Below are 11,404 nucleotides of genomic sequence, written 5' to 3'. Positions count from 1 at the left end.
CATCGAGCTGGGTGTGAGGCGGGGAGAGGAGCCGCGTGTCACCGAGGGGGGACAGGGACGGGGGACAAGGGTGGGGACAATGACAGGGACGGGGACAGGGGACAAGGACAGGGATGGGGACAGGGATGGGGACTGGGACGGGGGACAAGGACGGGGATGAAGATGGGGATGGGGACAGGGGACGAGGACAGGGACAGAGACAAGGACAGGGACTGGGATGGGGACAAGGACTGGGATGGGGATGGGGACAGGGACAAGGACAGAGACAAGGACAGGGACTGGGACAAGGACAGGGACAAGGACAGGAGAGTGGGGCGAGAGCTGGAGCCGGGCTGGGACCCCCTCTTAGCCCTCCACGAGGCACTCGGGGCTCTGCCCAGCACGGGGACAGGCCTGGGCACAGCCCCGCGGCTCTGGGCGGGCTCGGGGCCACCAGCGCCCCTCCTTTGGGTGCCCGGGGGGGTCCCAGCAGCCCCCGGCCCCCGCGGGTGCCGCGGTTTCCATTTCCCAGCAGAGCGGGCGGTTCGTGGGCGCTGTCGCCGCCGATGGCTGTCCCCGGGCGCGGAGACACCGCTCGGGACCGCTGCGGGGAGCGCCGGGACCCCACCGATCACCCCAGACCCCCCCAAACCCCCCCAGACCCCGCCCAGCCCGGCACAAACTGGGACGGACTGGGCGGGAGCTCCGCAGCGGATTTGGGGCGGGGCTGTCACGCCCAGTGACGTCACTCACTGACCACACCCACCCCGACAGATTATTAGTTGGTGTCGCTATATGGTCCCGCCCACTTAAGACGTCACGGCCGCTCATTGGTCCGGCTCTGCTGTGGGACCGCCCCCACACAGGGCTGGGGGTCCACAATGGGGCTGGGGGTCCCTAATGGGGCTGGGGGGTCCCAATGGGGCTGGGGGGTCCCAATGGGTCTGGGGGTCCCTAATGGGGCTGGGGGTCCCTATGGGGCTGGGGGTACCCAATGGGGCTGGGGGGTCCCAATGGGGCTGAGGGTCCCCAATGGGGCTGGGGGTCCCAATGGGGCTGGGGGTCTCTAATGGGGCTGGGGGTCCCTATGGGGCTGGGGGTACCCAATGGGGCTGGGGGTCCCTAATGGGGCTGGGGGTCCCTATGGGGCTGGGGGTACCCAATGGGGCTGGGGGTCCCTAATTGGGCTGGGGGTCCCCAATGGGGCTGGGGGTCCCTAATTGGGCTGGGGGGTCCCCTAATGGGGCTGGGGGGTCCCAATGGGGCTGGGGGGTCCCCAATGGGGCTGGGGGTCCCAATGGGGCTGGGGGTCCCTAATTGGGCTGGGGGGTCCCCTAATGGGGCTGGGGGTCCCAATGGGGCTGGGGGTCCCTATGGGGCTGGGGGTCCCCAATGGGGCTGGGGGGGTCCCAATGGGGCTGGGGGGTCCCCAATGGGGCTGGGGGTCCCTATGGGGCTGGGGGTCCCCAATGGGGCTGGGGGTCCCTATGGGGCTTGGGGGTCCCTAATGGGGCTGAGGGTCCCCAATGGGGCTGGGGGTCCCTAATTGGGCTGGGGGGTCCCTAATGGGGCTGGGGGGTCCCAATGGGGCTTGGGGGTCCCTAATGGGGCTGGGGGGTCCCTGCGGGGCTGGGGGGCCCTAATTGGGCTGGGGGGGTCCCAATGTGTCTGGGGGGTCCCTAATGGGGCTGGGGGGTCCCAATGGGTCTGGGGGGTCCCTAATGGGGCTGGGGGGTCCCAATGGGGCTGGGGGTCCCTAATGGGTCTGGGGGGTCCCCAATGGGGCTGGGGGGGTCCCAATGGGGCTGAGGGTCCCCAATGGGGCTGGGGGGGTCCCAATGGGGCTGGGGGTTCCAGTCGGGCTGGGGGTCCCTAATGGGGGGCACAGAGAGCCCCTTTCGCAGGGATCTGGGGGGTCCTGGCCCCATGGGATCCCCTTGTGGGGCTGAGGGGTCCCAGCCCGGCTCCAGCTCTCGCTCCCCCCTGTCTGTCCCTGTCCTTGTCCCCAAACCCATCCCTGTCCCTGTCCCTGTCCCCAAACCCATCCCCGTCCCTGTCCCCGTCCCCGTCCCCGCTCGGTGACAGCCGGCCTCCGGGCAGCCCCTCATTACGCCGCGGACGGTGATTAACGAGCTCACTAATTACCCGCCGCCTGTCACTGCCGGCCGGCCGCGCCCGGAGCCGGGAGCCGCGGAGGGTCCCCCGGGAGGGATGGGGGGCTCCGGGGGGGGTCTGGGGGGTCACCGTCCCCATCGTCACCATGGCGAAGGCACTGCGGGGGGCTCGGGCCACAAAGCGCCGTTATCCTCCGGCCGGACCCCCCCCCCCCACCGCGGGGCTCACCCGGTCCCGGTCCCTGAGACCCCCGACCCCTGATCCCCCCTGAGACCCCCGACCCCTGATCCCCCCCGGTACCCGGTACCCCAACTGCTGATCCCCCCCGGGACCCCGACCCCTGATCCCCCCCGGTACCCGGTACCCCAACTGCTGATCCCCCCCGGGACCCCGACCCCTGATCCCCCCCGGTACCCGGTACCCCAACTGCTGATCCCCCCCGGGACCCGGTACCCCTGGCACCTGATCCCCCCCGAGACCCCGACTGCTGATCCCCCCTGAGACCCCCGACCCCTGATCCCCCCCGAGACCCCCGACCCCTGATCCCCCCCGGTACCCGGTACCCCAACTGCTGATCCCCCCCGGTACCCAGACCCCTGATCCCCCCTGAGACCCCCGACCCCTGATCCCCCCCGGGACCCCGACCCCTGATCCCCCCCCGGCCCCTGATACCCCCCGGGACAAGGACAGAAGGGACAGAAGGGACCCGCAGTCCCAGCCCCCCCCCCCCCCCCCAAAAAGCGGGGGTCCCTCGTGTGTCCCTGTCCCCCGCTCGGCTGTCCCTGCCATGCGGTGACTGTCCCCAGCCTGGGGGGGCGGTCCACACAAAGGGATGGCACAGGGCCGGGAACGGGGACCCCGGCGGTGTCACCTCCCCCCCCCGGCGGTGTCACCTCCCCTCCCCCGGGCCGGCTGCCGCTCCGTCTCACCTGCCAGGGAGGGATTTAATGAGCAATTAAGGTCCCTCCATCTGTCCCGGCCCCGTGCCCGCTGCCCGCGCCGCTCGCTCCATTAACGCCGGGAGCCGCTGCGGGGGCGCCCCCGCGGCCCCGCCAGCTGCGGGGCGGCTCGGAGCCCCCTCCCGCTGTCCCCAGCTGTCCCCGCGGCCACCCCCAGGGCCACCCGGCCCTGCCTGTCCTCTGCACGCCCCCCCCGTCGGTCCATCCATCCGTCATCCATCCATCCATCCATCCATCCATCCATCCATCCATCCATCCATCATCCATCCATCATCCATCCGTCCATCCATCATCCATCCGTCCATCCATCATCCATCCGTCCATCCATCATCCATCCGTCCGTCCATCCATCCGTCCATCCATCCATCCATCCATCATCCATCCATCCATCCATCCATCCATCCATCCATCCATCATCCATCCGTCCGTCCGTCCATCCATCCGTCCGTCCATCCATCCATCCATCCATCCATCATCCATCTGTCCATCCATCCCCATGTCCCTCCAGCTCTCCTGGCATTGTTTCCCACATCCCTCTGTCCATCCCTCTGTCCATCCCTCCCTCCCATCCCCCGGGACTGGGGGTCACGGTGTTCATGGGGGGTGTCAGGATTTGGGGTTGGTGCCCCTCAGGTGTCCCTCTCTCCATTCCGGCATCCTTCCCTCCATCCCTCTGTCCATCCCTCCATCCCTCTCCCCATCCCTCTGTCCATCCCTCTCTCCCTCCTTTCCTCCCTGATCTCTCCCCACATCTCTCTGTCCATCCCTCTGTCCATCCCTCTCCCCATCCCTCTCTCCCTCCTTTCCTCCCTGATCTCTCCCCACATCCCTCTGTCCATCCCTCTCCCCATCCCTCTCCCCATCCCTCTGTCCATCCCTCTCTCCCTCCTTTCCTCCCCGATCTCTCCCCGCATCCCTCTGTCCATCCGTCTGTCCATCCCTCTGTCCATCCCTCTCCCCATCCCTCCCTCCCGCACCCCCGAACCCCCGGATCCCTCTCCCCGCTCGGGGCTCTCCCCCTCACCCTCTCCACCCCCTCTCACATTTTCACATTTTCAGCACCAGGCAGCCTCTCCCGAGATCCCCCCGGGGAAGGGGGACAACCGAGGGACCCCCCGAGCCCCCTCCCGAGCCCCCCCAGGCCCCGCTCCCGCTCTTTCCCTCGGGCAGGCGCTGCAGCTGCTCCGCGGCCTCCAAATCTCCGCGTTCACACGACGCGGAGCGGGGCGGCAGCTGCCCCGGCGCGCCCGGGGACCGATGTGTCACCGCGCCGGCGACAGCTCCGCGCGGGCCGGGGGGACACGCCGGAGCCGCGGCCCGGCCGGAGCCGCCCGGGGGTCCCGGTCGTGGGGGGGGGTCCCGGCGTTGGGGGGTCCCGAATGCTTTGGGGAGTCCCCGGTGTTGGGGGGTCCCGGGAGCTGGGGGGGAGCCCCCAGTCTTGGGGGGTCCCGAATGCCTTGGGGAGTCCCCGGTGTTGGGGGGTCCCGAATGTTGGGGGGGATTTCCGGATGTTGGGGAGGGGTCCTGAATGCTTTGGGGGGGTCCCGGGAGTTGGGGGGGAGGGAGTCCCCAGTCTTGGGGGGTCCCGAATGCTTTGGAGAGTTCCGGATGTTGGGGAGGGGTCCTGAATGCTTTGGGGGGGTCCCGGGAGTTGTGGGGTGCTGTGGGGCGTTATGGGGTGTTTTGGGGTGCCGTGGGGCGCTGTGGGGTGTTTTGGGGCGCTGTGCGGTGTTTTGGGGGTGCCGTGGGGCGCCGTGGGGTGTTTTGGGGGTGCCGTGGGGCGCCGTGGGGCCGCTGTCCCCCAGCCCAGTCCCCCCCGCTCGGGCCCTGTGTCCCCGCAGCGGTGCCTTTGTCCCCGTGTCACCCGCGGGGCACCAGCTGCCACCGCCGGGCACCGCGGGGCCTTCGCGCTCCTCCTCCTCCTCCTCCTCCTCTTTGTTCTCGGGCTGCGGAGGGGGGGGACACCCGGGAGGACACGGAGCCCCCCCGGGGATGGGGACACCCCCGCGGGGACACGAGGGGACCGGGCTGGGCTTTGGGGGGCGCTGCGTGCCCTGCCCCACCCCCGGCGGCTCCGCTCTGGGGGTCCCCAGGGGGTGACCCCCGCCCCAGCGAGCTTTTGTCACCCGTCCAGGGGGTGACACCCAGGCCAGGGGACACCAGGGGACACCCAGGGGACACCAGGGGGTCTCTGGGGGTCTCTTTGGGGGGTTCCCCCCGGGGGGGGATACGGGAACTCCTGGGGGGGGTCCCGTCCGTCACTGTCTGCCCGAAGCCCCCCCAGAGCTGGGGACAGTTTGGGGTGTCACTTGCCTTTTGGGGGGACAACTTTGGGGTGCGGGTGACCACGGGGGGGGGTGGGGCAGGGGGCTTGGGGGGCACCAGGGAGGGGTGTGGGGGAAGGGGTGCATGGGGGGGGTTCCCGGTTTGGGGTGTCCCGGGGGGGGTCCCAGGGGAGGGACCCCCTGTGACTGAGGGGGGTCGCTACAACTGGGGAGTCCCCAGGGGGGGAAGGGGGTTCGTAGGGGCAGAGTTGTGGGGGGTCTCGGGCACGGGGTGGTCCCGGTTTGGGGGGGGGTCAGGACGGGGTCCCAGAGCAGGGGTCCCGGTTTGGGGGGTCAGGACAGGGTCCCAGAACAGGGGTCCCGGTTTGGGGGGGGCCAGGGCGGTCCCGGAGGCGAGATCCCAGTTTGGGGGGTCAGGATGGGGTCCAGGAAGGGGGATCTCGATTTGGGGGGTCAGGGTGGGGTCCCGGAGGGGAGGTCTCGGTTTGGGGGGTCAGGAAGCGTCCAGGAGGGGAGGTCCCGGTTTCGGGGGGTCAGAGCGGGGTCCAGGAAGGGAGGTCTCGGTTTTGGAGGGTCAAGGCAGAGTCCTGGAGGGGGGCTCCCGGTTTTGGGGACTCAGGGCGGGGTCCCGGAGGGGGGAGTCCCGGTTTTGGGGGGGTCAGGGCAGGGTCCCGGAGGGGGGAGTCCCGCTTTTGGGGGGTCAGGGCAGGGTCCCGGAGGGGGGAGTCCCGGTTTTGGGGACTCAGGGCAGGGTCCCGGAGGGGGGAGTCCCGGTTTTGGGGGGGTCAGGGCAGGGTCCCGGAGGGGGGAGTCCCGGTTTTGGGGGGGTCAGGGCAGGGTCCCGCAGGGGGGAGTCCCGGTTTTGGGGGGTCAGGGCAGGGTCCCGGAGGGGGGAGTCCCGGTTTTGGGGACTCAGGGCAGGGTCCCGCAGGGGGGAGTCCCGGTTTTGGGGGGGTCAGGGCAGGGTCCCGGAGGGGGGAGTCCCGGTTTTGGGGGGGTCAGGGCGCGGCCCCGCGCGCTGCCGCAGAGCCGCCGGCAGGTGGCGCCGCAGGACCGCGAATGCGCGACCCGGGGCGGGGCACGAGGGGGCGGGGCACGGTGTGAATGGGCGTGGCCTCACACCTTATATGGATTGTGCGTGTAGAAAGGGGCGGAGCCATGTAAATAAAAATCAGGTGTCGCAAGGCGCGTTGGGAAAGAGGCGCTGGGGGGCGGAGCAGGGATGAATTTTGGGGGGCCAGGGGCGGATTTTGGGGAGCCGTGGGAGCGTGGGGGGCCCTGGACAGGCTGTGCCAGCCTGGAGGGCTCTGTGGGGTTGGGGTTCCCAAAAAGGGGGTGATCCCAAATTGGGGAGGGGTCTGTGGGGTTGGGGTTCCAAAAAAGGGGGTGAACCCAAATTGGGGAGGGGTCTGTGGGGTTGGGGTTCCCAAAAAGGGGGTGATCCCAAAGTGGGGAGGGGTCTGTGGGGTTGGGGTTCCCAAAAAGGGGGTGATCCCAAAGTGGGGAGGGGTCTGTGGGGTTGGGGTTCCCAAAAAGGGGGTGATCCCAATGTTGGGGTGTCCTTAGGATGGTTCTCCCAAGGTCTGGGGGGGTCTGTAGGGAACATCCATGGGGAGTGGGGGGTCCCAGCCCCACGGGACCCCTGAGCTGGACCCATGGAAGTGATCGCTCCATAAAGATTGGGATTTAACAAGAGAACCCCACAAATACCCCAAAAAACCACCCCGGCAAGGAGGGAAAGAGCCGGGTCCACCCCGACACCGGATTGGGCAGGAAAATCTTTAATTGTGGCTGGATGCAGCTGGAAGGACAAACTTCATTAGTGCCTAATTAATCCTGGATATTCCCAGGATCCCAGACCTGGGAAGGGGCTCCTGGATCCATCCCAAATAATCCCAGTCCCTGCTCCCCTTCCCTGAGCCCTCCCTGCCTGGAATTTTCTGGTGACTCACCCAAATCTTGCCTTGTTTGCTTTGATTTTTGGGGTGGAGCATTTTCCTGGGGAGAAAAAAAAAAAAAAAAAAAAAGGGAAGGGGCTCCTGGATCCATCCCAAATAATTCCAACCCTTCCATGTCCCTGCTCCCAATCCCTGACTTCTCCCAGCCTGGAATTTTCTGGTGACTCACCCAAATCTTGCCTTGTTTGGGAAGGTTTTCCCTTTAATTTTTGGGGCTGGAGCGTTTTCCTGGGGATTAAAAAATGGGGAAGGGGCTCCGTGCCCCCCTGAGTGGCACGAGGTGGGCACGGGGACAGGGCCAGCTGTCCCCAAAGAGCCCTGGGGACACTAAAAATAACCCGGGAGGGACAGCCCGGCTCGGGTTCCCAGCTGGAAACTGCCCCGGGCAGTCACGGGGGGTTTGGGGGGGCTGCCAGACACCCCCTGTTCCCTGGGGGGGTTTGGGGTGGAGAGCAGCCCCAAAATCCAACCCAGGATGGGTTTAGGGTGGGCATCACCCCCAAAATCCAACCCAGGGGGGTTTAGGGTGGAAAACAGCCCCAAAATCCAACCCGGGGGGGTTTAGGGTGGAGAACACCCCAAAATCCAACTCGGGGGGGTTTGGGGTGTAGAACAGCCCCAAAATCCAAACCCGGATGGGTTTAGGGTGGAAAACAGCCCCAAAATCCAACCTAGGATGGGTTTAGGATGGGCATCACCCCCAAAATCCAACCCAGGGGGGTTTGGGGTGGAGAACAGCCCCAAAATCCAAACCCGGATGTGTTTAGGGTGGAGAACACCCCAAAATCCAACTCTGGGGGGGTTTAGGGTGGAGAACAGCCCCAAAATCCAACCTGGGGGGGTTTAGGGTGGAAAACAGCCCCAAAATCCAACCCAGGATGGGTTTAGGATGGGCATCACCCCCAAAATCCAACCCAGGGGGGTTTGGGGTGGAGAACAGCCCCAAAATCCAAACCCGGATGTGTTTAGGGTGGAGAACACCCCAAAATCCAACCTGGGGGGATTTAGGGTGGAGAACACCCCCAAAATCCAATTCGGGGGGGGGGGGGTTTAGGGTGGAGAGCAGCCCCAAAATCCAACCCAGGATGGGTTTAGGGTGGAGAACACCCCCAAAATCCAACCTGGGGGGGTTTAGGGTGGAGAACAGCCCCAAAATCCAACCCAGGATGGGTTTAGGGTGGGCATCACCCCCAAAATCCAACCCAGGATGGGTTTAGGGTGGAGAACAGCCCCAAAATCCAACCCAGGATGGGTTTAGGGTGAAAAGCACCCCCAAAATCCAACCTGGGGGGGTTTAGGGTAGAAAACACCCCCAAAATCCAACCTGGGGGGGTTTAGGGTGGAGAACACCCCCAAAATCCAACCTGGGGGGGTTTAGGGTAGAAAATACCCCCAAAATCCAATGCAGGATGGGTTTAGGGTGGGCATCACCCCCAAAATCCAACGCAGGATGGGTTCAGGGTGGAAAACACCCCGAAAATGCATCCAGGGAGGGTTTGGGGAGCACGTGACCCAAAATCTCCGGGATCTGGGCACTTCCAGCCTCTCCAACACCTTCCCTTGTCTCCCTGGACTCACCCCTGCCTCCCTGGATCTCTGCAGGTTTTTTGGGGGGGCACAATCAGCCTGGAAAACCCTGGGAAACCCTGGGAAAACCCTGGGAAAACCTGGGAAAACCTGGGAAGACCTGGCCAAGCTCACCCCGCCGCGAGGCGTCGGATCCCACGCCGATTTTTCCGTGTTTTTTTTTTTTTCTTCCCTGGGATGAAGCAGCCTCTGTGGCATCCTGTTTGTCCCGGCAGGTTTCTGGGGCAGGGAAGAGATGTCTGGGATGGGCTGGAATGGCAGGATTGGGGTGGTGCTGCCAGGGCCTCCCACCTGCTGGCACGGGTTTGGGCAGGAATTCCACAGGGATCCGTGTGGCAAGGGCAGGAATCCCACATGGAGCAGGGACAGGCAGGAATTCCACAGGGATCCGTGTGGCAAGGGCAGGAATCCCATGTGGATCCATGTGGGAAAGGGCAGGAATTCCAGAGGGAGCAGGAATGGGCAGGAATCCCACAGGGATCCATGTGGGAAGGGCAGAAATCTCACATGGATCAGGGATGGGCAGGAATCCCACAGGGATCCATGTGGGAAGGGGCAGGAATTCCAGAGGGAGCAGGAATGGGCAGGAATTTCACACAGATCCATGTGGGAAGGGGCAGGAATCCCACAGGGAGGAGGAATGGGCAGGAATCTCACAGGGATCTGTGTGGGAAGGGGTAGGAATTCCACAGGAATGAGGGACGGGCAGGAATCCCATGTGGATCCATGTGGGAATGGGTGAAGGGGCAGGAATCCCACGTGGATCAGGGATGGGCAGGAATCCCACAGGGATCCATGTGGGAAGGGCAGGAATCCTGCGTGGATCTGTGTGGGAAGGGCAGGAATCCCACATGGAGCAGGGATGGGCAGGAATCTCGCACGGATCCATGTGGGAAGGGGCAGGAATTCCACAGGGAGCAGGGATGGGCAGGAATCTCACACAGATCCATGTGGGCAAAGGGGCAGGAATCCTGCGTGGATCCATGTGGGAAGGGCAGGAATTCCACAGGGAGCAGGGATCTGCAGGAATCCTGCACAAATCCATGTGGGAAGGAGTAGGAATCCTGTGTGGATCCCTGTGGAAAGGGGAGAAGGGGCAGGAATTCCGTGTGGATCCATGTGGGAAGAAGCAGGAAGGGCAGGAATCGGGGATGGGCGGGAATCCTGCGTGGATCCATGTGGGAATGGGTGAAGGGGCAGGAATCCCACGTGGATCCATGTGGGAAGGGGCAGGAATCCTGCGTGGATCCATGTGGGAAGAAGCAGGAATCCCACAGGGAGCAGGGATGGGCAGGAATCCCACAAGGATCCATGTGGGAATGGGTGAAGGGGCAGGAATCCCGCGTGGATCAATGTGGGAAGGGCAGGAATCCCACAGGGAGCAGGGATGGGCAGGAATCCCACGTGGATCCATGTGGGAAGGGCAGGAATCCTGCCTGGATCCGTGTGGGAATGGGTGAAGGGGCAGGAATCTCGCGTGGATCCATGTGGGAAGGGCAGGAATCCTGCGTGGATCCATGTGGGAAGGGCAGGAATCCCGCGTGGATCCATGTGGGAAGGGCAGGAATCCCGCGTGGATCCATGTGGGAAGGGCAGGAATCCCGCGTGGATCCATGTGGGAAGGGCAGGAATCCCGCGTGGATCCATGTGGGAAGGGCAGGAATCCCGCGTGGATCCATGTGGGAAGGGGTGAAGGAGCTGGCACGGGTTCGAGCCCCGCTCCGTGGTTGTTCAGCTCGGCTTTGGGGTTTTAGGGCGCATCGGGGCTCGACGTCCCTGGGAGGGAAAGGGAAGGGCAGGTTCTGGCGCCGGCAGCGCTTTTCCGCCTCTCTTCCCACAGATCCTGGCCCGGAGCAGATTTTTGGGCAGCTGAGGGCGCTGGGAAGAGCCGCAGCCTGGCCCTCACCCCCTGCCCACCCCGGCAGTCACTGAACGCCGGTCCCGGCCGAGGCCGCGCCTGTCCCCGTGTCCCCCCGGCGGCCCCCAAATCTCCCTCGGGGCTGTCCCCGCGGGGACGGGGGGACGTTCACCAGCATCGCCATGCCCGAGGGCTGCGGCGGCCCTGGGCGCTCCCGAGGGAGGCAAGGCTGAGGGGCCAGCCCGGCAGCGGCTCCCGGCCCCTCAGAGCGCCGGGGGCGCCATGGCGGCCTCACCCCGCTGAGGGCCCGGCCCGCCCGTTGCCCTGGCAACCGCTGCGGGGCGAAGGGGGCGGTGCCGCCGCCCCGCAGCGATTGGTGCGCGCCGCTGCCGCTCAGGCGCGCGGGCCCCGCGCGTCCTCTCATTGGCTCGCGCCGCTGTCACTCAGTGTGGGCTTTGCGCGCCATTGGGTGGGCGCGCGGTCAATCAATCACGCAGCGGGGCGAGCCGCGCTTCCCGCCTTCTCATTTCCCATTGGCTCGGCTGCGCCGAGCGCGAGGGCCGCCCGCGCCTCCTGGCGCGCCCGTTGGTCAGCCCGCCTGCCAATCAAAGCGGCGCCGGGGAGGCGGGAGGCGCTCTGCGCCGCCCGCTTCCCATTGGTCCG

At 66.0% G+C, this 11,404-nt stretch overlaps 1 protein-coding gene across 1 annotated transcript; it reads right to left on the bottom strand.

The window, feature by feature from the left end:
* Positions 1 to 7,116: 7,116 nt before the first annotated feature.
* Positions 7,117 to 10,789, bottom strand: LOC128800236 (putative protein CRIPAK). Its single transcript, XM_053965299.1, has 2 exons — positions 8,998 to 10,789; positions 7,117 to 7,336 (listed from the first exon to the last, which is right to left on the bottom strand). Exon 1 carries the CDS (start codon positions 10,496 to 10,498, stop codon positions 9,476 to 9,478), a length of 1,023 nt encoding a protein of 340 aa, XP_053821274.1. The 5' UTR covers positions 10,499 to 10,789; the 3' UTR covers positions 7,117 to 7,336; positions 8,998 to 9,475.
* Positions 10,790 to 11,404: the final 615 nt, after the last annotated feature.

Source organism: Vidua chalybeata, chromosome 26 (genome assembly GCF_026979565.1).
Source record: "Vidua chalybeata isolate OUT-0048 chromosome 26, bVidCha1 merged haplotype, whole genome shotgun sequence".
Taxonomy (NCBI): Eukaryota; Metazoa; Chordata; class Aves; order Passeriformes; family Viduidae; genus Vidua; species Vidua chalybeata.
Note: the sequence above shows the minus strand (reverse complement) of the source record. Positions and strands in the feature narration are given on the sequence as shown.

Excerpts from the sequence above, each read along its gene's own strand:
- LOC128800236 (XM_053965299.1), bottom strand. The coding sequence starts at position 10,498 with ATGGATCCACGCGGGATTCCTGCCCTTCCCACATGGATCCACGCGGGA.